Here is a 26,614-nt window from a genome sequence, read left to right on the forward strand (position 1 = left end):
CCCTGGGGGACCCCGGTCAACTAAGTACTGCATATAGGGTTTAAGTGGATAAGGAGATTCCAAGAATGCTGGAGTGAGAAAGGAGGCCCTCAAAGATGCCATGATGTTTTACTACCAGTGTGCTGTTTCGTTACGGGCCTATAGATCAAGCAGCTCCTTCCCTGATAACAGAACTCAAACCAGTGGCCTTTCAGCAACGGGACAGGTTCTGCATGGTCTATTTTTTGGCCATTAACAAAGCCCAGTCGCGGTGCGCTGACAGCATGGTTGCGAGGTTGAGTCTCTGTGGGGTGCATGGGGTTGCGCTGACCTCACCGGCTTTTTGTGGATCAGCCTCTCAGAGCAGCGACTCCCTAAAAAAAGACCCTGCATCACCCGGGCTGACGCTTTGTTACACTCCTCTCTGATCCCTCTCTTAAGGCCTAAACAGCAGCTGGAGAGATTAGATAGCAGAGTGGACAGACAGGTCCCCTACGCTGTCCCTCTCATACATACACACACACACTCCCTGGAGTTAGCCGTGTCTGCCAACCGGGATAGATCCAGTTTAGACTGGAGTGGGAGAATTGTCTATCCACTCTTTGTCTGGGACTTGTTGGGACAGAGGCTGGTTTGAGCAGACAATTGCCCCAGAGAGGAGGCACCTTGATCGGACTTGAGGCACTCCCGTACCTTTGGATCGTCCCGACAGCATCTTGTCTAACGCTGAAAAACTCCCACAGTATTTCTACACATCGTTCCTATCAGGACAGGCAACGATTCACTTTTTCTTTTCTTTTTTTAATTTTTTTTATTGGAATTGGAAGAAAAAAAAACAGTTGCCCAAATATCTCTGACTGTCTGGATTGTTTTTAATTTCAATGTTTTTTCTGCCATTTTAGCTTCTCTACAATCTTTACATACTTCTTTGAACCAGCATTAATCGGTATCTCATCCTCTTTGAACCATGGAGTTTGGGTACCGCCGGGAGCTCAGTAAGTACGAAGACGTCGACGAGGACGAGCTCCTGGCCTCCCTCAGCCCGGAGGAGCTGGCCGAACTGGAGAAGGAGCTGGTGGACATCGACCCGGATGACAATGTCCCCATCGGCCTGAGACAGAGGGACCAGACGGACAAGACACCGACGGGGACCTTCAGCCGAGAGGCCCTGACCAAGTACTGGGAGAACGAGACACGGAAGCTTCTGGAAGAGGAGCGAGCAGGAGGAGGAGAAGGGGGAAGTCCCAAGCCGGTTAGTGTGGGTGGATTTGTTGTTTTGGCAAAAAATGTGGTTTTCCCTGCATGGAAGTAAGAAATTAAGTAAAGTAATTCCCTCTGCAAAGATGAAACACGAGGAATTATTCAACCATGTAATCCCCTATACTACTAGTAAACTAATACTTAGTTGACCAGGGTCAGCTGTCTACTTGCTCCACTCCCTCTACACCACGGGCGTGAGATTTTAGATCAGCTATTTTTGGCAAATGCTCCCCGCAGAACAGGGATGCTAAGGTTCAAGTAAAGGGAGTACAGTAATTTTAGACGAGACGAGATACTTAAAATTGCTAATTTAATTTGACAGATAATCACCCTTCTGCTCTATAACAAGTAAGGGCCGATGCATACTCCACTTTTAGAGACAAGTTTAATTTGGTTCGGCTCTGTCCAAACTACAATATGACGTCATTCAGAGGTTCGGGGGGGGGGGGGGGGGGGTGTACCGTCATAAAGTCGGCTGTTCTGTGCTGCCGAGATGTTGTGACTCTCCGACCCGAACCGAATTAAACTCGGCTCTAAAAGTGGAGAATGCATCGGAAAACTCTATCGGAAACTGGATTGTGTCAAAGGTCATGTCCAACCTAGAAAAAGGTTCTACTACAATAGAAGAGCCGGGAGATCAAATACAACCACCCCAAATGTACGAGTGTATTAATATAGTTTACCATACAGATTGGACATCATAATATTTTATTAACAAAACAACATTGACGCAATACGGCTTTAAATGGAAAATTAATCAACTGACCAATTTTAAAACTGAACTGACATCCAGGACGAGGGAGAGGAGGAGGAGTGCGTGACGGAAAGCGACAGCGAGGCAGAGGACGAAAAAGACGGAGAGAACGAGAAAGAGAAGAAAGCGCGTGCAGACGAAAAAGAGGAAGAAGAGGAAGAAGAAGAGGAGAGTGAGGAGGAGAGCGAGGAAGAGGAGGAAGCAGTAACAGAGGAGGAGGAAGAGGAGGAGGAAGAGACAGAGGAGGATAAAGTGAAACCCGAGCCGCCGAAGGACTCTGTGCTGCCGCCGCCGCGGGTCATCAGCCCCCAGGCGCTCCTGAAGCCGCCGAGGGCGGAGCCTCAGAGGCTTCTGACTCCGCCTCCTCCGCCAGCCGACGCCAGCGCCGACGGCAACCCCGTGGTGGTGGACGACGCCCTGGAGCGAGTCCTCAGCAACGACCCCGAACTCACAGAGGTCAACCTCAACAACATCGACGATATCTCACAGGTAAGACTGCAGTCTACTCCCATCCGTCTCAGTGTCTGCCGTACCGGTAATCATGTCTACCAAAGGTTCATGTCAATGACCCCCAAATGAATATGCGTTTTGGCCATGGCTATTCTGGAAAACGGGGCGCAAGTGGTAACCTTTTTGTACTACCCCCTATTTTCTATCTGAAATGACACCTCTAGCTGAGACACCCAGGGTCTTCAGCATGTGTTGTCATAATAATGTCATCATGTTGGCATGTGCCAAACTAGACAATACACGCCATAAACCCCTCCAGCAGAACCGTGAGTCTCTGTGAACAATCTGCTGCTAAGTGGTCCAAGTGGGATTCATTATGAAATTGTTTGGAGTTTAATTGCTCTCCAAGAAAACTGCCATCCCACCCCCCATCTTGGATTAACTAAAATGACTTGTGAATGGAAGATCAGTGAGTTATAGTGCTTCAAATTCTTCCATATTCAGAAAGCACACACACACACACACACACACACACACACACACACACACACACACACACACAGCAAGCTAGACCCATGCACACAGCACCTCAAAGTGTGCTATTACTGTATATATTTAACTTTTTTAACCATGTTAGCTTTTAGCCTGTCCGTGCTCCATGGCTGAGGCAGCTTTTCATTCCATGGCAGTTTTATTTTTAGACTTGACGGATTCACAGATGTCATCAAGGCAAGGTTATGGAAACACAACACATACCCCTGCAACATTAACGACTTGTTAACAACGTACTGTACAGCCTGGACAAAGCAAAACATTTGATCTTGAATTGTGATAAACATATTAATTAATGTCTTCTTCAGTGAAGACTGCACTGTAAAAAAAAGACATGTAAAGGTTAGCAGAGTCAATGTGACCTCTGCTCTTCTCATAATCCTGGGATTTGCATTGTGTCCCATGGTAAAGTTCACACATTCTCGGAAGACATTGCTGTACATTATTGAAAGGTTTATAAATCATATAAGCCAGTCCCATTATTGTATTAACTGTATTATTTACAGTTGGAAATGTGTGGGGGAAGTAGAGGGTACATTTTGAGGCTCTGTTGGGGTATGATCTTGTAGGAGAACAAACATGTGGTTCATGTTTTTGGTTAATTCACAGCCCTCCATGATCCAGTTGGGATTTAAAAATCTCCCATTAACCGGTTCATTCAGTAAGTCATTTATAACTTAATTTGTAGAGGCTAACCAATGCCAATTCTTTGGGTCTGATGCCAATCGTCATTTTTTTAAAGATGTTATCCTAGTTTCTATTTTAGAATGTTTAACTCATAAGCAAACCAAATAAACGAATACATTTTTGATAAAACAAAATAAAGAAATGTATTTTAATTAATCACTTAAAGGACCCATTTCAACCTATCTTCATAAAAGTCCTTAAGGTCCTCACTAATGCTCATGATAAAATGGTATACTATTTGTCCTTGGTCTGTCTCTCATATAGGAGGACTGTGGACACTTCAGATTGCAGTTTCTATTAGCTTGGATTCCCCATCGATGATGTCACTGGTAGGCGTGTTTCTGAAATGTTCACAGCCCTCCTCTGAGACATAGACCAAGTAGACAAAACTTTTACCTTTTAGAATGAGCAATGGTGAGGACCAGTTATATGAAGATAGATAGGTTGAAAATGTCTGAAGTCGTCCTTTAAGCCCCATTCAAAGAATAAATAAAATAAATAGTAGATATTTTGTTTGTGTTTTAAGCGCCCAGGGTGCTGCACCCTTAAAAACGCCACCCGTTGGGAGTGCTGAAGTGTGATGGTTGGTGCTGGGAAGATGAGCGCACCAGTGCGTCTAGAAATCACAGCACACAGGCGCTGCAACTCAAAAAGTGTTCTCTGAGTGTGGACACAGCCCCTAACTGCCGATACCAATGACACACAAAAAGCCAAAAAAAGCCGATATATCGAGCAAACTGATACATCGGTCTTGCTGTATTGATGTGTTTACCTTCCTCTACAGCATGCATGGGCAACTGGCGGCCCGGGGGCCACATGCGGCCCCCACCTTCACTTAATGCGGCCAGCAGGTTAATACCAGAATACTGATATACAATTGATTTCAGCTGTTATAATTCCAAACATGACCTGCTTTAATTCCGTCAGTCTATATTAGTAGCTTAATGACTTGTATAGTAGTATTAAAATGTATTTTTTTTATGTCCAATGTATTTGTATTTAGGTTCATAAAGTTAACATGAGTACAGTATATAACTAAATGCGTTTGAAATTAAATCAAAATGTTACATTTCAGGATTCCAATTAAAAAATAACAAAAAATAATTCAGGATTCCAATTCAAAAGAAGCAAAAATAGCTGATCTACAAGCTCAAAACGCATCGCAGCGCGATGCGTTTTGAGCTTGTAGATCTGCTATTTTTGCTTCTTTTGCATGAGATACTAGAATGACAAAGTACGATGTAGCAATATGCAATGTGCCCCTCTGGAGTGAAGGTGGAAATATAGTGGCCCTCGCCATCATCAACGTTGCCCACCTAACCCCTGCTCTACAGGAAACTCTGATCCGGTTTTCCGAGGCGCTGCGCTGCAACACGCATGTGAGAGTGTTCAGCTTGGCGAACACGCGAGCCGACGACCCCGTGGCACTGGCCATCGGCAAGATGCTGCGAGAGAACTCTTCCATCGTCAGCCTGAACATCGAGTCCAACTACGTGACGGGGAAAGGTGTGATGGCGCTGGTCCAGGCCCTGCCGGGAAACCACACTCTCACTGAATTACGCTTCCACAACCAGAGACATATGTGTGGAGGACAGGTCAGTTTGACACAATCATTAGGCATTTAGCTGACCCCTTTACCTAGTGGTACTTAAAGGTGCCACGGTAAATATATGTTCTTTTGTTCAAATAAATGTTAAATAGGTGTATATGCTGATATTAGGCCTAATCATATTTAGTGTTTGTTTAGTAAAGGTTCTCTTCAGCTATGTTGCTAAAAGATACCATCCAGTATACGGTAACATGTCCTCCTAAATCTAACCTTAACCCTAACCTCATTAAAACTGGTATGCCTAAACCTAACCCTAACCCTAACCTCAGTCGACCCAACGGGAGTTCGACCTATGGGGCAGTCCCTTTATGAGAACTCTTAACTTTTTGGAGCTGTGTGAAACACAGGCTCCCTATACGTGGCTGTGTGGGTCTGTGTGTGTGTGTGTGTGTGTCTGTCTGTCTGTCTGTCTGTGTGTATGTAGCCTGAACTTCCTAAACTTCGGCACGCCACTAGTCCCACAGTTTTGCCACCACACACTCGCGCCATATGTCAAATCGACCGGCTTACTCGGGAATCGTGGGCTATTACTTTTCTAAGAGAAAGGTTCTATAGTTTAATTGATATTAATTTATTAGTGAATTAATTTTCCCCATTGACTTATAATGGGAATCGCAAAAACTCACATTCAATTATTTGTCTCTCGCAAACCATAGGGGCTAGAGTTTCAAGACTTGGAGAGGAGGTTCATAATGATTTCAAGGATTAAATAAAAAACAATTGTGTCATTTGGCCCCACTTTACGTTTTGGCCTGTAACTCTTGAACCGTAGGTCGGAAAATTAAAAATATTTTTTCCCTGGATTCCTTGGGCCATGACGCATCTCCCCATATAGGCCACGCCCATTTGCGCCATGATAGATTTTCCGCCATCTTGAATTTTCTCCAAAACCCACTTTTTGCTCCTTTTCCTACATATTTTCTTCAAATGTCACAAAAATCGGTACACATGATCCACACACACACACACACACACACACACACACACACACACACACACACACACACACACACACACACACACACACACACACACACACACACACACACACACACAGCTCCACTTCACACGGGTGTGATTTTTGGAGCTGTGTGAAGCACAGGCTCCCTATACGTGGCTGTGTGGGTCTGTGTGTCTGTCTGTCTGTCTGTGTGTCTGTGTGTCTGTGTGTATGTAGCCTGAACTTCCTAAACTTCGGCACGCTACTAGTCCCACAGTTTTGCCACCACACACTCGCGCCATATGTCAAATCGACCGGCTTACTCGGGAATCGTGGGCTAGTAACTTGCTAAGAGAAAGGTTCAATAGTTTAATTGATATTAATTTATTAGTGAATTAATTTTCCCCATTGACTTATAATGGGAATCGCAAAAACTCACATTCAATTATTTGTCTCTCGCAAACCATAGGGGCTAGAGTTTCAAGACTTGGAGAGGAGGTTCATAATGATTTCAAGGATTAAATAAAAAATAATTGTGTCATTTGGCCACATGGTGGCGCCATAACACCCCACTTTACGTTTTGGCCTGTAACTCTTGAACCGTAGGTCGGAAAATTAAAAATATTTTTTCCCTGGATTCCTTGGGTCATGACGCATCTCCCCATATAGGCCACGCCCATTTGCGCCATGATAGATTTTCCGCCATCTTGAATTTTCTCCAAAACACACTTTTTGCTCCTTTTCCTACATATTTTCTTCAAATGTCACAAAAATCGGTACACATGATCCACACACACACACACACACACACACACACACACACACACACACACACACACACACAGCTCCACTTCACACGGGTGTGATTTTTAACAAAGAACTGGAACTGAGTCAGTCAGTCAGTCAGTCAGTCAGTCAGTCAGTCAGTCAGTCAGTCAGTCAGTCAGTCTTGTCTACTTCAAATCTCAAAAATACACATTGCAGCCATTCTATTAGTAAACTAGACCGTGTCCAGTGGTGGAAAGTAACAACTACATTTACTTAAGTACTGTACTTTTTTGAGGTAAAGATTTTTATACATTTTATACATTTGAAAACTTGTGCAACAGGACATTCTGCATGATGAATACTTTCTACTTTTGGTACTTTAAGTAAATTTTGATACCAATACCTTTGCGCATTTACTCAAGTCAATTTTAAATTTGGACTTTTACTTGTAACAGAGTATTTCCATATTGCAGTATTTAGAAAGAAGAAATTGGAGTACATTTTCCACCAGTGACAGTGAGCTTGCTGTGTGTGTCAGGTGGAGATGGAGATGGTGAAGCTCCTGAGGGAGAACCACACCCTGATAAAGCTGGGCTACCAGTTCAACCTGCCGGGGCCCAGGATGAGCATGACGGGCATCCTGACCAGGAACCAGGACCGCCAGAGACAGAGACGTCTGCAGGAACAAAGACAGCAGCAGCAGCAAGGCCAGCAGAGGGCGCCGGACGGAGCCGTTAACCCACGCACCACTGCGCTGGTATGTAACGCGTGAATCCCCAACCCACCAGGGTTCAGTTAGGTTCTTGTAAAGGAGCGCTTGTTTTCGGTGGAGATGACGGAGGCGCGCCGTCTCAGGCGACCATGAGCCACGTGAGACACCGCCGAGCGAGCGGTTGCGAGCGAGTCGCCGTGAATTGCCGAAACACTAATATTTGAATGATAATATACTAAATATTTGAAAGAAAACGAGTAACCAATCCTCTCGTTCCTGTTCTTCACAGAAGGGAACGCCTAGCCCCTCTCCCCACAACTCGCCCTGGTCCTCCCCGAAACTCGCCCGCCCCGCTCCGCTCAAAAAAGACACTCCTCCCGCTCCTCCCCCTCCTCCTCCGCCTCCTCCTCCTCCACCTCCCCCTCCCCCGGCCCCTCCCTCCAAGAAGAAGAAGCCCACCAGGAAGATCGCTGAGGTGATCCGGGCTCACGAGGAGGAGGTCGGCACGCGGGCGCCGGCACCGGCGTCCAGGACGTCGAAGGGGAAGAAAGGGAAGAAGGGCAAGAAGGAGACGAAGGAGGAGAAGGAGGAGACGAGCAGCATCCTGAGGGAGCTGAAGAACGCCCTGAGGCCTGTGGGCGCGCCGGAGGAGGCGCGGGCCAGCAGGCCCTCCACCCCGCTCAGGTCCGCCCACGACAGCCTGATGGACTCCATCCGCAACAGCAGCATCAGGAGCCTGCGACAGGTGAGAGGAGAGCGTGTGTTTCTGTGTTTTTTTGTTGGGCTTCTTCAAACATTGCAGTAGCATGTACTAGCAATAATTAAAGGGCAAATCTATCTTCCTATCTATCTATAAGTTCCAGAAACGGTGTCCGTCTGTGTTTACGCCCGCAGCCAATCGCGGGCCACGGGCCTTGTATAACCATAGCCAATCAGAGAGGGGCAAAGGGTGACATCATAATCAGGGACAGATTAACCCCCGCGACGGCCCCTGGCCAATAATGTTTTAGGGCCCCCTCCTCCACCATAACCCCCCTCCACCCGATGCACACTACCCAGCTCAGATTTTAAGTCCTGATGATAATCTGTGGGCCAAGAAAGCACCTGTAGACAACAGAGGAGGGGCCCACACATATGATATTTGAATAACGTATACATTTAATTTTAGTAAATTGTCAATGACGCGGCCCTGAGAGCCAAGGGCCCCTTGCAACGGCCCCACCGGCCCAATGGTTAATCCAGCCCTGAACATAATATCAAGGCATATACTGTAAGGCTGCATATGGGTATCTATCCAGTTTAGAGATTGGACGGGTGAGGAGAAGGGAAGGGATCCCCTAGTAATAATAATAATAATAAGGGAATAAAATACATCACTGTACACATAATGTAAATGTATATTGAACTGTACACCACATGCAACTGTGATGGCAACGTATATACAGTATACTGTACAGATGGGAGAGAAACAGTCTTGCGCTTAAAGGGGCAAAATGGAACGGTGCTGTGCATTATATGAGAGAGAGAGAGAGAGAGAGAGAGAGAGAGAGAGAGAGAGAGAGAGAGAGAGAGAGCATGTACAGCCTTTTCAAGGCTTCTGCAGGCGGCACACGTTACACCCTGTGCCACCTCCATCATAATGCGGCACTACAACCGGCAGCTTTGTCCTGGTTGGCAACAAGTCAGGAAAAACCTCTCAGTGAATCAAGAGATAAGAGAGCCATCTGGTTGGTAGTGACACAATGACACAATAATGACAGAGCGAATTGGACATTGAGATCAGTCTGTTCCCAAATTCCTCAGCCATTGTCAACACCAGCCAACAACATCCTCCAGGGAGGGTGGTTGCTTGGTGACCTAATGGCATGGAAGAGCAGACATACTGTGTAGGGGACCGGGGTGGAAAATAAAATCGATTCATAGATTAATCACGATGCGGACAAGGACGATTATGAATTGATTCACACATTTAAAAAAACTTTAATTGTCGATTTTGGCAAATATAACCTTGCTCATCATAGTTGAGAATGTTGGACCGTGTCCATTTTGGTACACTCTCAAAGAGTTGGGGTCGTTGAAATGAGAAAGTATAGAACTACTGGTCTAGGACTCTCCAAATTCGGCATCAGCATCGGGCACAACAATCTGGCATGGATCAGGCGCTCTAGTTATTTTCCAGCCTGGGTCTCCAGGATAATTAAATGTGATGGCTGTTTAACTTTAACAAGTGCTCCAGCTATCACAGTACCATCAGAGCCCAGAGGTCATTAACGTGCATGACACAAAGCCACCGGCCTGTGAGTCATCGCTGTGGTGGGCTCTTCTACTCTGGACCACCAACAAGAACGCAAACATGCCAGTAAACAGATTTGTATAAGCCCAGCTAAACAAACACCATCTAGTGGCTGAGATTGCAAAAACAAAGTTGAATAGATGGAATCCAATGTTGCACTCGCACTTTGCTTGTGCACTCGCTGCAATTTGCTCACGCGTCATTGCATTTTGAGCATGAGTGTCCTGAATTTCGAGCTTTATGCTTTAGGCTTTGAGAAAAATTATATAATAGCCTATATATATTTCACCTGTAAAAATACAGAATTAATTTAACAGCGATAAATATATAGACTAATCACACAGGTGTGATGAAACAAAGGGGTTATGTCCATTAGCAGCCTGGCAAAGACACAAATAGACTACAGGTTAATTGGCAGTCCAGCAAAATAGTCAGTGTCGGTAAATGACTGACTGACTCACTCCCCATTGTTGAAACACTCACATGTGACAGTACAGTCACCACAAAGTCTTTGTATGGGCGTACAGAAGCTGAACAGAATGACAATTAGATATGAGGATAAGAGAGGATGAAGGGGATCACAATGTGAGCAGACCACATAACATTATACTAGGAACAGAGCCGTTCCAAGTGAACCACCAGAAATTAGGCTACAGTGCGGTCAGACAGTGAGTGGGTTTTGCACACACACACACACACACACACACACACACACACACACACACACACACACACACACACACACACACACACGTGTCAACTCACAAACACACACACACACACACACACACACACACACACACACACACACACACACACACACACACACACAGTGGTAGATGAGATAGATGGATGTATCCATCCATGGATGGATGGATGGATGGATGGATGGATGGACGGACGGACGGACGGACGGACGGACGGACGGACGGACGGACAGACAGACACCTGGGCAATAGGGACATGTGGGCACTTGGAGAGGTGGGCACCTGGACAACTGGGCACTAGGGACATGTGGGCACTTGGACAGGTGGGCACCTGGACAACTGGGCACTAGGGAGAGGTGGGCACCTGGACAACTGGGCACTTGGAGAGGTGGGCACCTGGACAACTGGGCACTAGGAACATGTGGGCACTAGGGACATGTGGGCACTTGGAGAGGTGGGAACCTGGACAACTGGGTACTAGGGACATGTGGGCACTTGGAGAGGTGGGCACCTGGACAACTGGGCACTAGGGACATGTGGGCACTAGGGACATGTGGGCACTTGGAGAGGTGGGCACCTGGACAACTGGGTACTAGGGACATGTGGGAACTTGGAGAGGTGGGCACCTGGACACTTGGATAGGTGGGCACTTGGACAACGGGGGCAATAGGGTCATGTGGGAACTTGGAGAGGTGGGCACTAGGGATCAAGTGGCCACTTGGAGAGGTGGGCACCTGGACAACTGGGCACTAGGGACAAGTGGCCATTTGGAGAGATACAGATCTCCATATATGGCCATATCAGTTGGATAACTGCTACAACGCAGCTGTGAGCGCCCGCAATCTCTAGATGTGAGCGGCCAAAAAGGCCGCGAACTTCTAGTATATATATATATATATATATATATATATATATATATATATATATATATATATAGCAGCCAGTCAGACACACAACATGAGCAGAGGAGAATGCACAAACAATTCAGCGCGTGTCGCTGATCAGGATTTCACTTAGATGTCTCTGTCATCCACACAAGTCTGTTTATAAATACTTTGTGTCAGTCAAGTTATATAACCAGCCAGTCAACGGATACGATTTGAAACACAACTTTCGCTAGTGAGACGGATTTTTATACTGAATGAACCACGCTCACCTCGAGTCGCTCCCATCTCTCCAATCTGGTGATTAATCAATAACCAACAGGATTTAGTATTGACGGTCTTTTGCTGTCTGTTTGAAGTGCGAGGCGCTGTATAAATATGATTGACATAAAACCTGAAACGCCATTCTTACTTTGCCGATTCCCCTGCGATTTAGAGACAATGAACGTCTTTGAATGAATGTCTTTATGCTGTCAAATAGGCTAAACCCAGAATTTGAACAACATGTTTGTTTATTTAGCCTATGACAATATTGTGCTACTGTAGACCTTTCTGTAAAGCGACTTTGGGTACTTAGAAGAGCCGTATATAAAGATGAGCTATTGTGGAGATGATATACCATATTTTTTTTAAATGCGGGTTGCGGAGCGGGCGGATTCGTTGATTTGTAGATTGTTCTGCGGCGCGGGCAGGCGGGTTACGTTCCATGTGGGCTGTGGGCGGTGCGGGCTATGAAAAAAAGCTGACCCGCGCAGCACTACAAGTAAGCATTTTCAACTGCCCAAAGTGCTCTTCATGTGGCGCATTATCCTGGAAAGAAGAAAGAAAAGGATTCTGCTGTTCAAATGGCCGTGTTAACCTTCACTATGATGCCAAAAATCCCAAACCAGTTTCAATCCCTCCTCAACCTCCTCAGATCATCAAAGAATTATTTGAAAATCCACTATTTGTACAGAATGCCAGGAATTACAATAACGCCCTTGCTATGGCGTTGTTTGGAATGAAGGAAATCAATACAGGAGGTTTCAAACCAGGATTTCGAATTCAAGGAAAATGTTATCATTTTATTGGTAGTCTACTTCCCGATTCAGATTCGACAACCCCTAAATTTGCTCAGCTATAGGTCTATGATCCAGACAATGAATTACAGAACCGAAAGGCACACCCTTCAAATAAACTCCTTTTGGCGAAGATCTACTGAAAAGAGCACAAGCGTTACATGACTGTAAACATTTAATGAAACAGTTCAAAACAGCAGTAGAGATACTTAATGTTAAGAACCCTTCTTCAGAGATGGAAATCTATCTTAATGACAGAGCTCCACGAAATATCCATCGAGGTACCATTAATCTGCCAACTAGCTCAGATATTGCTGTGATTGTCCCAGGGTCGTTTGAAAAAGAGCAGTTTGGCCATCTCCATGTATGGCTACATCTCCTTAATAGTGAATTACAGACTATAGACTCTTTTCACCCACTCTATGACCCACTTGCTTATCTTTTTTTTTTTTTTTTTTTTTTTTGAATAATTGCTGTCTGTGCACTTGTAGGTGTTTGGAAATCTCAAATCTGCCAGGTAAAAACAGAAGAACAATTGGCCTACATTTGCATACCAATGAGAGCGCTCCCCCAATAGTAGTATAAAGAATGTCATTTAGTGAGAATTCAACTTTGTCAACTTCTAATGGGGTTTCGACTCTGCAGCCCGCGGGTGCCGCGGCGATGCGCATCATGCGCCACCCCCAGACCTGCCGCCTATGGATTAGGGAACGGTCAGTCACACATGCTTGACTGAAACTGTCTTGCGTAACCTTCACTTCCATATGACAGTGTAAAACCTGAAACTCAAACCCAGCCGGAGTTCCCCCGTGGGGCTATAAGGTTACAGCCAAACTTGTACATCGAAAAGAATCACAAAGTTGAAAACAGCGGCACTCCATACATGAAGGGTGCAAAACTAGGGCACAGGAGGTATATGTGCACTCTCTCTTGCCACAGTTGTGTGTCCCTCCTTTTTTAAATCATCTGTCATTGTACCAGTGCAAAAAAAAAGTCCAAGGTATTGAGTCTGATTGGCGCCCTGTGGCTCTCACATCTATAGAGTAAATGTTATGAGAAGTTAATACATAAACGAATTCAAGATATACGCCAGGCCTGGACAAGTACTAATATTGACACACAACTCAGGATATTATACAGCAGAAGGGGGTTGAGCCCCTACTGCGTAACCGGATTTAGGATTGACTTCAGGTGGTAAAGATGGGTTCCGTGAACAATGGGGGTTCATGCCTGCATTTAATGAGGTAATTTAGGTATAGGCCTACCGTATATATTTATAGTTGCCATCAGCAGCTGGAAGTGTTCTTTGAGGGGAAAGGGAAGGTCATTTGGGCCTGGTCAGACTTAAAGCTGCACTGTAACCAATTTTCCTCTTCTACCCCAGATTTATTTTGAACCCGGTGCTGAATTTTTTTAAACAATTGATCTAATAGAGCCTGCATGCCTGCTTGCTCAGAGGATAAATTTAATCTTGACCATCAGGTCAAACTTCGTGTCAGGTGAGACAAGCACTTTGACACAATCTAAAGGTCTCCATAGAAGAGCAGGGAGACAAAATACAATCAAAAGTCGCCTCGGGGGTTATCAGGCTGTCGGGATTTGTATTTCCCGATAACGACCGCCGAGCCAGATACATAACACACCGCTAATTTCCTTGACTGACCAATCAGAATCAAGCATTCAACCAAGCCGTGTAATAAATTGTATTAACATACCGGTAGTCTACCACATTGTTTCCCAAACAGTAGGTCGGGACCCATTTGTGGGTTGCGGACATTATGGGTCTCTTAATTTTTTGTTTCGTACATTTTGTTTTAAATATTATTTCAACAAAAAAAGCAAAGATTTTAATGATAAATGCAATGATCTTTCGAAGTAATTTCATGAATAAATAAAACTAAAATCTAAGAAATTCCATAAATTAAGAAGTAGGAAAAACAGCCAATCTACAAGCTCACAAAGCAGCACAAAACATTGTGTTGTGAGCTTGTAGATCTGCTATTTTCACTAGTTTGGGTCCCAGGCACAGGTCTAATTTCTCTTTTGGGTCACAGTCTCACAGAAACGTTTGGTAACCACTGGTCTACCATACCAATTGGACAAAATGCAATTGTATTCATTAAAATGTAACCCCGGCCACCCTGATGAAGGCAGCATGGACCGCTGAAACATTCGGTATTTAACCACTTAAACCCCAGGATCCATATTCTGAGGGAAAACCTCAGAAAATAAGTAAACATAAAATAGATCTGCCATTTTCAAATATTTTATGTAGAGCTAAAACAGAAAATACACTATCATAGAGCCCTGAGGGACTCCGCTCAATGGGCTTTAAGTGGTTGATGAGAACTGTGCATCTGAACTTTGAGTGTGCAGCAACTCTTTTTTTTGTTTTTGTTATTTTTTTTACTTTGCATTTCTTCTGTGCCTTTGTTTATGTGCACATGAGGAATATTTATAGTTGCCATCAGCAGCTGAAAGGGAAGGTGTCAAGGTCATTTGGGCCTGGTCAGATGATTTTCCCCCTTGGGATAATAAAGGTATCTATCTATCTATCTATGAGAACTGTGCATCTAAACTTTGAGTGTGCAGCAACTTATCTTACAGACTGCCTGCTATGTACACATTAACCTGAAAGGGAGAAAGAGAAGATCCATTTTATGGTGACTTGATCCGGAATGCTCAACCATATGGGCTTTAAGTGGTTGATGAGAACTGTGCATCTGAACTTTGAGTGTGCAGTTTACTTTGCATTTCTTCTGTGCCTTTGTTTATGTCTTGCAGATCTAGTGGAGGCAGTAAGACACATTTTACTTCAAGTCATGATGCAAAGGTCCCCTTTGGTATGGAAGTACCTTAGGGCCATTGGAAAGAATTTATCCAAAGAGACAAGTTAGATCACCCTTCATTTTCTTTTTATAGCCATTTTAAAAATGGCCGCCAACAATAAACCACTATTACACCAGACCCCATATCTTTGCTTCTGTTAGAGCTATAATAATAATATTGGTGTCAAAGTGTACATTTTTGGGGTCTAGGAATTCAATTAAATAGGTTTCAAAGCAAAAAACCCAATACTTCACTGATTAACATGACAGCGGGGGGTAAAATATGCAAATTCCATGAAAAATAACACGTTTTAACAGGGTAACCTACCCCCCCACCCCTCCCCCTAAACTTTGATTCACTTTTCCTTTGGTATGGAAGTACCTTAGGGCCATAGGAAACAATGTATCCAAAGAGACAATTTAGATCACCCTTCATATTCTATCTATAGCCATTTTAAAAATGGCCACCAACAATAAACCACTATTACACCAGACCCCAACTTTGCTTCTGTTAGAGCTAAAATAATAATATTGGTGTCAAAGTGTACATTTTTGGGGTCTAGGAATTCAACTAAACAGGTTTCAATGCAAAAAACCCAATACTTCACTAATTAACATGACAGCGGGGGTAAAATATGCAAATTTCATGAAAAAGAATACGTTTTAACCGGGTAACTTACACCCCCACCCCTCCCCCTAAACTTTGATTCACCTTTCCTTTGGTATGGAAGTACCTTGTGGCCATAGGAAACAATTTATCCAAAGAGACAATTTAGATCACCCTTCATTTTCTATCTATAGCCATTTTAAAAATGGCCGCCAACAATAAACCACTATTACACCAGACCCCAACTTTGCTTCTGTTAGAGCTATAATAATATTATTGGTGTCAAAGTGTACATTTATGGGGTCTAGGAATTCAACTAAACAGGTTTCAATGCAAAAAACCCAATACTTCATTAATTAACAGGACAGCGGAGGGTAAAATATGCATATTTCATGAAAATATAATATGTTTTAACAGGGTAACTTACCCCCCCACCCCTCCCCCTAAACTTTGATTTACTTTTCCTTTGGTATGGAAGTACCTTAGGGCCATAGGAAAAAACAAATCCAAAGAGACAAGTTAGATCACCCTTCATTTTCTATTTATATCCATTTAAAAAATGGCCGACGACAATAAACCACTATTACACCAGAACCCATAGCTACAATAATACAGTCTGTCTTGCACTTCCAATGGAGCGCATCACTGCTTAGTGGCATGTGATCAAAGTAGCTTCCTTTGTGAAGGAAGAGGGAGAGTCGAGCATTAGGACACAGTCCTAATGTCATCCCCGGAAACGGGAGAGTGTTTTCTGCTGGTGTTTCAGTCCGAGTGTATCAAAGGGTGCGTTCGGAAATGTGCACTGGGTCTGGTTAGGGTTAGGGTTAGGGTTAGTTTTAGGCATAGTTTTACTGAGGTTAGGGTTAGGGTTAGGGTTGGGTTTAGGCATAGTTTTACTGAGGTTAGGATTAGGGTTGGGTTTAGGCACTCACTACACTGAGCACACACCCGGTGCGCATTTCCGAACGCACCCTTTGATACGGACTGAAACACCAGCAGAAAACACTCTCCCCCCCCCGGAAACACCATACAGCTTCTGGAGAGATTTCTGGAGAATGGGTGTGTGGGTGGAGATCATCTCAGTTGTGGGGCTAGGGCCAGAGAGCAGCTGAAGAGGTAAGGCGAGTTCAGGCAAGGACTGCCGCACGGACTGTCTTCTTGCCCTTGCCAAAGGCTGTGTTGCTCCCCATTAAAGCATGGAATGCTGGCAGTGCCATTGCCTTGGATGGTCCAAGACTGTGAGCAATGGCATGTGCTGGAAGATACCTGGTAAGGGAAAAATTATCCAAAAGAAGGGGAATATCATAGACAAATTCGCTTCAGTCTGGGAGAACACCAGATCCCATCAGTCATTGAGAAGCCGGTGATGAGCCTTGGAAATGTCTTCAACCGCACTCTGAATGACAGAGATTCCATCAAGGCAACCAGTGCTGACCTGGAGGGGGCTCCCTGGAAGATTCAAGGCCTGTGTTTACCAGCATGAAATGCACCCAAAAATCCTCTGGCCTCTACTCATCTATGATGGCTGAATGAAGATGGCTGTGGCCGCAGCCTAAGCAAAACCAGGCTGTACAGGAAGAACAATAAACTCAGGCTCTGTTTCAGCTCAGTCAGGGAGGAGTTTGTGGCATGGGCACAGGAATATCTGCAGTGCACATCCTGAGCACCCAGGTACCCTACATATCCTGAACATATCCTGAGCAGCTGCTCCAAGGCGCTGGGTGAGGCCTGAGGGCCGGTTTCTATCGAGGAACGACCAGGTCCTGAAATCCATCGCTTAAAGGACCAGGTCACCTCTGGGACAACCAGATCTTATTTTATTGTTGTGTGGGACACGATCAACACAATCCTGAGTTATTTTTTGTGTTCAATCTGTGTTTTTAGATATTTTAGTATTTCAGCCGATTTCAGCATGCTACAACTGGTCATATGATGCAAAATGCATCATATGACCAGTTGTAGCATGCTGAAATACTAACATATCTAAAAACCCAGATTGAACACAAAAAATAATTCAGGATTGTGTTGATCGTGTCCCACACAACAATAAAATAAGATCTGGTTGTCCCAGAGGTGACCTGGTCCTTTAAGCAATCAGCAAGGGCATCAAGGGCATCCAATACTCCCAAGCCACAGCTAAGGCCATTCACTGTGTCAAGGAAGGGAAAAGGTCAGAGAAAACACCAAAGAACTGCTCTGCTGGTTTGCTCTCCACAGCCCGAGAGTGATGACAGTTGACCTGGAGAGGCAGCTGAAACATCCACCACACATCTCCCTGTCCAGATTGAGACCTGACATCTAGCGGTCTGGAATTTGCCAGTCACTCCCTAAGCACAGCTACGCCACTGTGCATAACAGTTGCCAACAAAGAAGAGCCATAGGCAACATTGGGGATGCAGCAGAAAAAGCCTCCAGATTAAGAGGGGAGAGCAGTGGGGACAGAAGCATGCCACTTGGATACATAACGAGGTCTGATCAGCTTCAGTCGGGTCGCCTGAGGAGGCTGACTCTTGCAGGACCCAAAACACCCAGTGACTCCAGGAAACAACACTGATGATGTGTCCAAGTTTGCATCAGTAAATGATTTGTTAACTATTAATGAAATGTGATTAATTATTTCACCTCCATTTTGAAGATAATGAGAAAACTATTGTTTTTTTGTTGTCTTGAAACCAATGTAATCAGATTACCCCAGAAATGATATCTCTATCAGAAGCAAAGATATAGGCTGTGTTGTATTGCTGTAAGTGTAAATGATGGCTGCCATTTAAAAAAAAAAACGTGTATATTTCAGAAATGAAGGGTGATCTAATCTCTTTGGATAATTTCTTTCCTATTACCCTAAGGTAGCCTACTTCATTGCCAAAGCGGGAGAAAAAGGAACATTACCCTGTTAAAACTCATTTTTCTTTGCATATTTTACTCCTGTTGAAACATATTGTTTTTTTCATTGAAACCTGTTTAGTTGAATTACTAGACCCCAAAAATGTACACTTTGACACCAATATTATTATTATAGCTCTAACAGAAGCAAAGTTGGGGTCTGGTGTAATAGTGGTTTATTGTTGATGGCCATTTTTTAAATGGCTATAGATAGAAAATGAAGGGTGATCTAAATTGTCTCTTTGGATAAATTGTTTCCTATGGCCACAAGGTACTTCCATACCAAAGGAAAATTGAATCAAAGTTTAGCGGGAGGGGTGGGGGGGTAAGTTACCCTGTTAAAACATATTATTTTTTCATGAAATTTGCATATTTTACCCCCCGCTGTCATGTTAATTAGTGAAGTATTGGGGTTTTTGCATTGAAACCTGTTTAGTTGAATTCCTAGACCCCAAAAATGTACACTTTGACACCAATATTATTATTATAGCTCTAACAGAAGCAAAGTTGGGGTCTGGTGTAATAGTGGTTTATTGTTGACGGCCATTTTTAAAAAGGCTATAGATAGAAAATGAAGGGTGACCTAAATTGTCTCTTTGGATAAATTGTTTCCTATGGCCACAAGGTACTTCCATACCAAAGGAAAATTGAATCAAAGTTTAGCGGGAGGGGTGGGGGGGTAAGTTACCCTGTTAAAACGTATTATTTTTTCATGAAATTTGCATATTTTACCCCCCGCTGTCATGTTAATTAGTGAAGTATTGGGGTTTTTGCATTGAAACCTGTTTAGTTGAATTCCTAGACCCCAAAAATGTACACTTTGACACCAATATTATTATTATAGCTCTAACAGAAGCAAAGTTGGGGTCTGGTGTAATAGTGGTTTATTGTTGACGGCCATTTTTAAAAAGGCTATAGATAGAAAATTAAGGGTGATCTAAATTGTCTCTTTGGATAAATTGTTTCCTATGGCCACAAGGTACTTCCATACCAAAGGAAAATTGAATCAAAGTTTAGCGGGAGGGGTGGGGGGGTAAGTTACCCTGTTAAAACTTATTATTTTTTCATGAAATTTGCATATTTTACCCCCCGCTGTCATGTTAATTAGTGAAGTATTGGGTTTTTTGCATTGAAACTTGTTTAGTTGAATTCCTAGACCCCAAAAATGTACACTTTGACACCAATATTATTATTATAGCTCTAACAGAAGCAAAGTTGGGGTCTGGTGTAATAGTGGTTTATTGTCGGCGGCCATTTTTAAAATGAAGGGTGATCTAAATTGTCTCTTTGGATAAATTGTTTCCTATGGCCCTAAGGTACTTCCATACCAAAGGAAAAGTGAATCAAAGTTTAGGGGGAGGGGTGAGGGGGTACGTTACCCTGTTAAAACGTGTTATTTTTCATGAAATTTGCATATTTTACCCCCCGCTGTCATGTTAATTAGTGAAGTATTGTTTTTTTTGCATTGACACCTGTTTAGTTGAGTTCCTAGACCCCAAAAATGTACACTTTGACACCAATATTATTATTATAGCTCTAACAGAAGCAAAGATATGGGGTCTGGTGTATTGGGGATTATTGTTGGCGGCCATTTTTATAATGGCTATAAATAGAAAATGAAGGGTGATCTAACTTGTCTCTTTGGATAAATTATTTCCTATGGCCCTAAGGTACTTCCATACCAAATGGGACCTTTGCATCATGACTTGAAGTTAACAGCTTATTTTTCGGCCTTACTGCCTCCACTAATCCATTTCATGGTGACAATGGGGGTTCATACGTACATTTAATGTGATGTCAAAAGCACATGAGGAATATTTATAGTTGCCATCAGCAGCTGAAAGGGAAGGTGTCAAGGTCATTTGGGCCTGGTCAGATGATGATGAGAACTCTGCATCTAAACTTTGAGTGTGCAGCAACTTTGTTTATGTCTTACAGACTGCCTGCTATATTATGTACACATTAACCCTTTCAGGTTAATGTGTACATATATACTTTACTTCGATGGCCCGTTTCTGTTTACAATTTTGGTATTTAGCAGACACTCTTCAAATCAAATCAAATCAAATGTATTTGTATAGCACATTTAAAAAACAACTTGCATTGTACCAAAGTGCTTCGCCGATCGAAATACATTACAAGAAAAATATAACATTAAAAGTAGTAGGGAGAAGCCTTCTAATCATCAATAAAGTGCAAAGTTCATCAGAGGGAGTTACAGTAGTGTGTGAATTACTATCTCTAGGTTGCGTGGTGAGAGAAATGGTTTGATTTTGGTGATGGAGTGTAGGTGGAATAAACTGGTTTTGACTATGGCATTTATTTGTTTGTCTAATTTAAAGGCGGAGTCGAAGAGCATCCCCAGATTTTGGGCATGAGATTTAACAAGAGCGCAAAGGTTGCAAAAATTTGTGCCATCCAAAATCTGATGTCAGCAAGGCAGTTATTTAGGTTGGCTAGTGTGGAATGGTCGTTGGGTTTCAGGGGGAGGTACAATTGTGTGTCATATGCGTAATAGTGGAATGGGATGTTATGCTGTCTGATTATTTGGCCGAAGGGAAGTATGTAGATAGAGAGAACAGGATGGGGCCTAGGATGGAACCTTGAGGCACCCCGTAGGAGAGACGGGGGGCTGGAGGAGAAGCTAACTGAAAAGCTTCTGTCCTTAAGATAGGATTTAAACCAGTCCAAGGCTGTGTTGTGGACCCCAGCATGGGACTGGAGACGGTGCAAAAAAAATAATACATAAATGCATAGAAATAGCAATCTAAAACATACATACTGTAGGTAGACCAAGAACCTATTCAATAAAATCCCCACCTGTGTCAGTGGGAGTCCCTCCATCATTCAAAAATCCATCAATTTTACAATCAGTTCACAACAGACACTGAAGCTATTTGTCAGATGACATCACAGAGTAGGCCTACATCATGATCAGGAAAACAAACCCATCGTAGCACTGATGTACCATGTACTGTATGCCAAGACGGAGATATTAGGACTGGGGAGATATGATATCAGCCTTTCTGATTGAATCTTCAACACGGTGGAACCTTCCGGTTGAGTTGCGTTTGTGTGTGCATTGCAACTATGTTGAACTCCACGCGACAGCTTGACACCTCTGCATATCTACTGTACTTTCCCTCAGTCACACATGTGTGACAATACCCTCTAGACCAGTGGTTCTCAACATTTTCAGGCTGCAACACCCAATGTAATCATATTTGAACTGGGGACCCCAAACCCTGACGAGCACTAAGAGTTGAGGCTTAACATTTTGTATAGCACGGTTCTATTGTGAAAATAGCTGATCGGTGTTGTGAGCATGTAGATCTGCTATTTTCACAATTTCTGCCTCTAATATTTGTCAATTTGACCAATGTTTAATTTGTCATTTTAGAGGTATTAAAAAGTTCTTAAATTGTCACTTTAGAAATGTGCAGATACCCTCTATACACTTAAACTTTATGTTGCACAACAATGTTGCACATTAAGTTAATCATCTGGAGACCCCCCAAAATAATTTGGGGACCCGACCCACAGTTTGAGAACCACTTCTCTAGACAGCTAAAAGACAAGGACACCTGGTGAAGGAAATCAACGTGCCGGCTGGGGCTTCCCAGAGGACAAAAGGCCCGTGGCCACCACTCTGCTCTGTCAGATATGTGTGCAGGCCAGGGCATCTCTTAACAAGGCGGGAGTTTTATTTGGTATCGGTGACACAGTGTGCGCACGCGTCATCGTCTCTGTGGTTTGAAAACGGCACAATCTGTCAGCAGCCCACACACTGTGGTATGATTACAATGCTTTTACTGCGGCTGGGGGCAGCGCCGAGCACAGTGCGTGCTGGGACGTCAGATGGGAGGTGGCGGGAGGAAGGGGGAGGAAAAGAAAGGAGGGAGATAAATGAAAGGGGGGAGAGAGAAAGAGAGGAGAATTATGGGTTTATTTGCCTCTACTCATACAGGAACACTCAGTGAAATCTTGGTGTGACATATTCCACAGAGACTGTCCTAACAACAATAGAGGTTATTATGCGCATGCATAAAGTGAATGGCAAATCAAGTGGCAAAGTGATTTTAACGTTGTTTAACATTGTTTAATGCAATCGGATAGGACTTTTCTGTTTGTATGTCTGGACTGTCAAGGCCAGAAAGTCGTTTTTTGGCCAGTCAGTAGGCGTTCCCGCATAACTTCCGGGTATGATGATGATGTCACGCGCTTACCCTCTATACAACAATACAAAAAATAAATACAAAAATAAAAAACAATGCTGAATGAGATCAAAGTTAAAGTACAGGAACGACAGCAGTATGATAAACCTACACACAGGTACACTACAATATCTTTTAGCATCAGTGTAAAAATGTGGAAGAGCAGAGAGAGCAGAGAGAGAGAGCGCGAGCGAGAGAGACAGAGAGGTGTATGAGAGAGGGATGACAGGAGAGGAGTGCTTATGGGAAACAATGTGGATGTCAGCTGGTGCCCTCAACCTGTCTCACAAAGAGAAGAGAGAACAGAGCGAAAGATAGACGGAGAGGAACAGAGGGACGGACGGAGACAAAGACAGACAAAGGGGAAAGCCGGGGTGAGCGAGGACATGACACCCACCGCCACGCTCATCCATGCAGAAGAACTATTTTGGCATATAGGACCAGAGTATGACAATTAAAGTAGATTAAATGGGCCTGCGCTCAAGAAAATACAACAACAACGCTTTGATGATTTTGGGGGGGGAGTGGACCCTTTCCAAAAATCTCTTCTCCCCTTTTTTAAAAGGAGAGAATGGGTGGTCAACTTGCCCTTTGCATTTTCCCTTTATGAGACGAACAGCAGGAGGGTGCGCGCTGCAGGGAGAAGTGCTGGTGGGATTCTGTCCTGTCATGGCGAGGGTGCAGTGCAGACTGTTAGGTTCTAGAGAGGAGCAGTGCACTGTATGGCCAGTAGTTCTCAAAGTGGGATCCGGGGGTCCCCACAGGGGGGTTCAAGAGGGTCCCAACTCCCCAGCATATTTAGTTAATATAGTTTTACCACTCTAAACCTATTTTATAGCTACTAAGGCTATTCGAACACAAAGCTCACATGTTGTAAGCTTGCAGATCGGCTATTTTAGTTTATTTTTTATTGTGCAACTTTTATTTTGTTTTAAATAATTTAGACAATGTTTATGTCTTGCTTGGGGTCCCTGCCACACACTATTTTCAGATGGTGGTCCGTGGCCAAATACATATTAATATGGGGTTCACTGACATGAAAAAGGTTTTTATTTATTTGTTGGAGGGGTTCATGGCGTGGCTCTGCAGGAGGCTAAGAGGGTCGGACTGTGTGTGTGTGTGTGTGTGTGTGTGTGTGTGTGTGTGTGTGTGAGAGAGCTAATCTCGCCAACCGCTGCACCAATCAGCACAAAATACATTACCAAATCTTATTTGTTTTCATTTCATAATAGAAGTATCTATCTTTTTATCCATCCATCCATCCATCCATCCATCAATCCATCCATCGATAGTATACTTCTCCCACCCTAAACCTAATGTTTTCTCTATCCTTTGGCTATAGTTATACAGACAGATTGTAGCTCCTTGCTATAATGCTTCAGCAGGTCTTGCTATGTTGCTTAAAATGGAAAATCATCCCTGCCCTCGAATGCAGGCCGGGGTCTCCTAGCTGTGACATTCCGGCCACTTAATGCAGTTATTTATAGGAGCGCCTCAGTGGAACTCTGATAAGGGAGATACAACTCGTTTCCACAACACGCAGCAACAAACAAACCTCTTAATCACTTCATCTGTTGACACGCATGGACAGTCTGGAAAAGAGAGAGCGTTTTTTGGAGACGATGAGGCATAACGAAGAGGTTAAAGCAATTAAAGTTTCACACAGTTGAACCCAGACCTGAGGCCGATTCTACAAATGCCTTCTAAATCAGTAGTTCTCACACTTGTTGAAAAATAGCAGATGTACAAGCCCAACGCACCGTGAGCTTGTATACCTGCTATTTTTTGAATACCTTCAATGCACTTATTTTGAAACTTTCTTTTTGACATTGCAAAGACCACAAAAAGTCAAAAATGTGTGGTTATTCAGAGATACAGCTCAAATTTGTCGAGACAGAATGCACATAATTGAGACATGGTATAACGAAGATAGACATCTGGGGCCAGTTCACATTCAAGTCCCACAAGTCACAACAACAGGGATGATATGGATGCCATTTATAATCATTTGTTAGTGGAATGGAGAACCATGTTGTGCCTGGCATATTAGCCATTTTCAGCACACTATGATAAATGAAGTAGGCCTTTGATTTAGCATGAATCTGGCTTTATTGGACAATTTATTAATTTGACCAGCGCTATAAAGTCATCAAGAAAAACCATTCACATTGTAAAGTGTTTGAAACGGATCGTTCTTTTCTACACCTCAACTTGCCAATATACTATTGTTGGTGGTCGGGCAGAAACCTGTATCTCCATATTTAAACTTTTATTTTTCTTCTTTTTTTTTTGATTTTTCCAGGTGGAACTGCCACACCATCTTAGATAACGGAGGAAGAGGAACCCTCATTGGTCAATTTGTTACCATGGAAATTTGAAATTTGAATAATGGGACAATGAAGTGACCAACAAGTTGGCAACAACGATGACAGGACAACATGAACATAATGTTGGGATGACTATGTCAATATGAGACGAATGAAAAAAAACTAAAGAAACAAATTTGCACTGAAATAATGGCTTTACATTGAAAGAAAAAAAAAACATATTTATGCTTAATAACATGTCATATTTGTATTTTGAGCTTGAATTGATTATCGCTGAATATGTTTACTATTGTATTTTCTAATTGTCAATTTACTTGTAAAATTGTACATATTTTGAGTTGTTTGGTGAATTGTTTTAAGTCATTAAAAATACTGCTATGTGGTGTTTTCATTCACCCTTGTTTAGATTGATTTACACTCACACGCTCGCAAACACGCACACACGCACGCACGCACGCACACACACACACTATTGGTGTGTACAGCATGCTTCACAGTGATTTGACATGTGGGAGCATTGCATACATGTTCACTTATCTTCAACAGATGTCTGACAAATTTGTTATGATGTTCAATAACATGCTTAACATTATTTCTTAAACATTTATCAGAAATACAGCGAGGGATTAGGCCTATATTAGTTATGTATAGGAGACACAATCTCAAATACAAACAGACTGGCTGAATAACAGACTGTAGTGTCACAAGATGTGTGCTATTAGTATCACTAACACTTACCCTATACCGATTATGCTAACAGCAGAATCTGTCACTAACTACTGCCTTAAACATGTAAGCCTAATGTTGGAATAAACACAGAAACCCCAGGCAGAGGTGTAATTCCATAAAGAAATAGGGGGTGGCAAAAAATAGTTACCATAGCCTCATCTAAAATAGCCAATAATATGAAAAGGGTGAGTAGCAATGTGCGTGCATATATTTCACAGAAATCGCATACTGTGTTCCATTATTTGAGCCATTTAGTTGAAAACCGACCAATCCTGCAAATTTTGGAAGCCAGTGTTAGCCAGTTAGGATGGAATATGAAATATCTGACAGATCTGTATAGAGATTCTGTGTACAGATTTGCCTGATTTTTTAA

At 43.2% G+C, this 26,614-nt stretch overlaps 1 protein-coding gene across 1 annotated transcript; it reads left to right on the forward strand.

The window, feature by feature from the left end:
• Positions 1–946: 946 nt before the first annotated feature.
• LOC308308450 (leiomodin-2-like) lies at positions 947–25,514 on the forward strand (the record flags this gene model as incomplete). The annotated part of the gene is made up of 6 exons (XM_080753866.1): positions 947–1,231; positions 2,033–2,482; positions 5,017–5,277; positions 7,538–7,756; positions 8,001–8,456; positions 25,488–25,514. The coding sequence occupies 6 exons, from the start codon at positions 947–949 to the stop codon at positions 25,512–25,514; spliced, it is 1,698 nt and encodes a 565-aa protein (XP_080609992.1).
• Between the last annotated feature and the right edge of the window lie 1,100 nt (positions 25,515–26,614).

This window comes from Nannobrachium achirus (assembly GCF_963921795.1).
Source record: "Nannobrachium achirus genome assembly, chromosome: 23".
NCBI lineage: Eukaryota > Metazoa > Chordata > Actinopteri > Myctophiformes > Myctophidae > Nannobrachium > Nannobrachium achirus.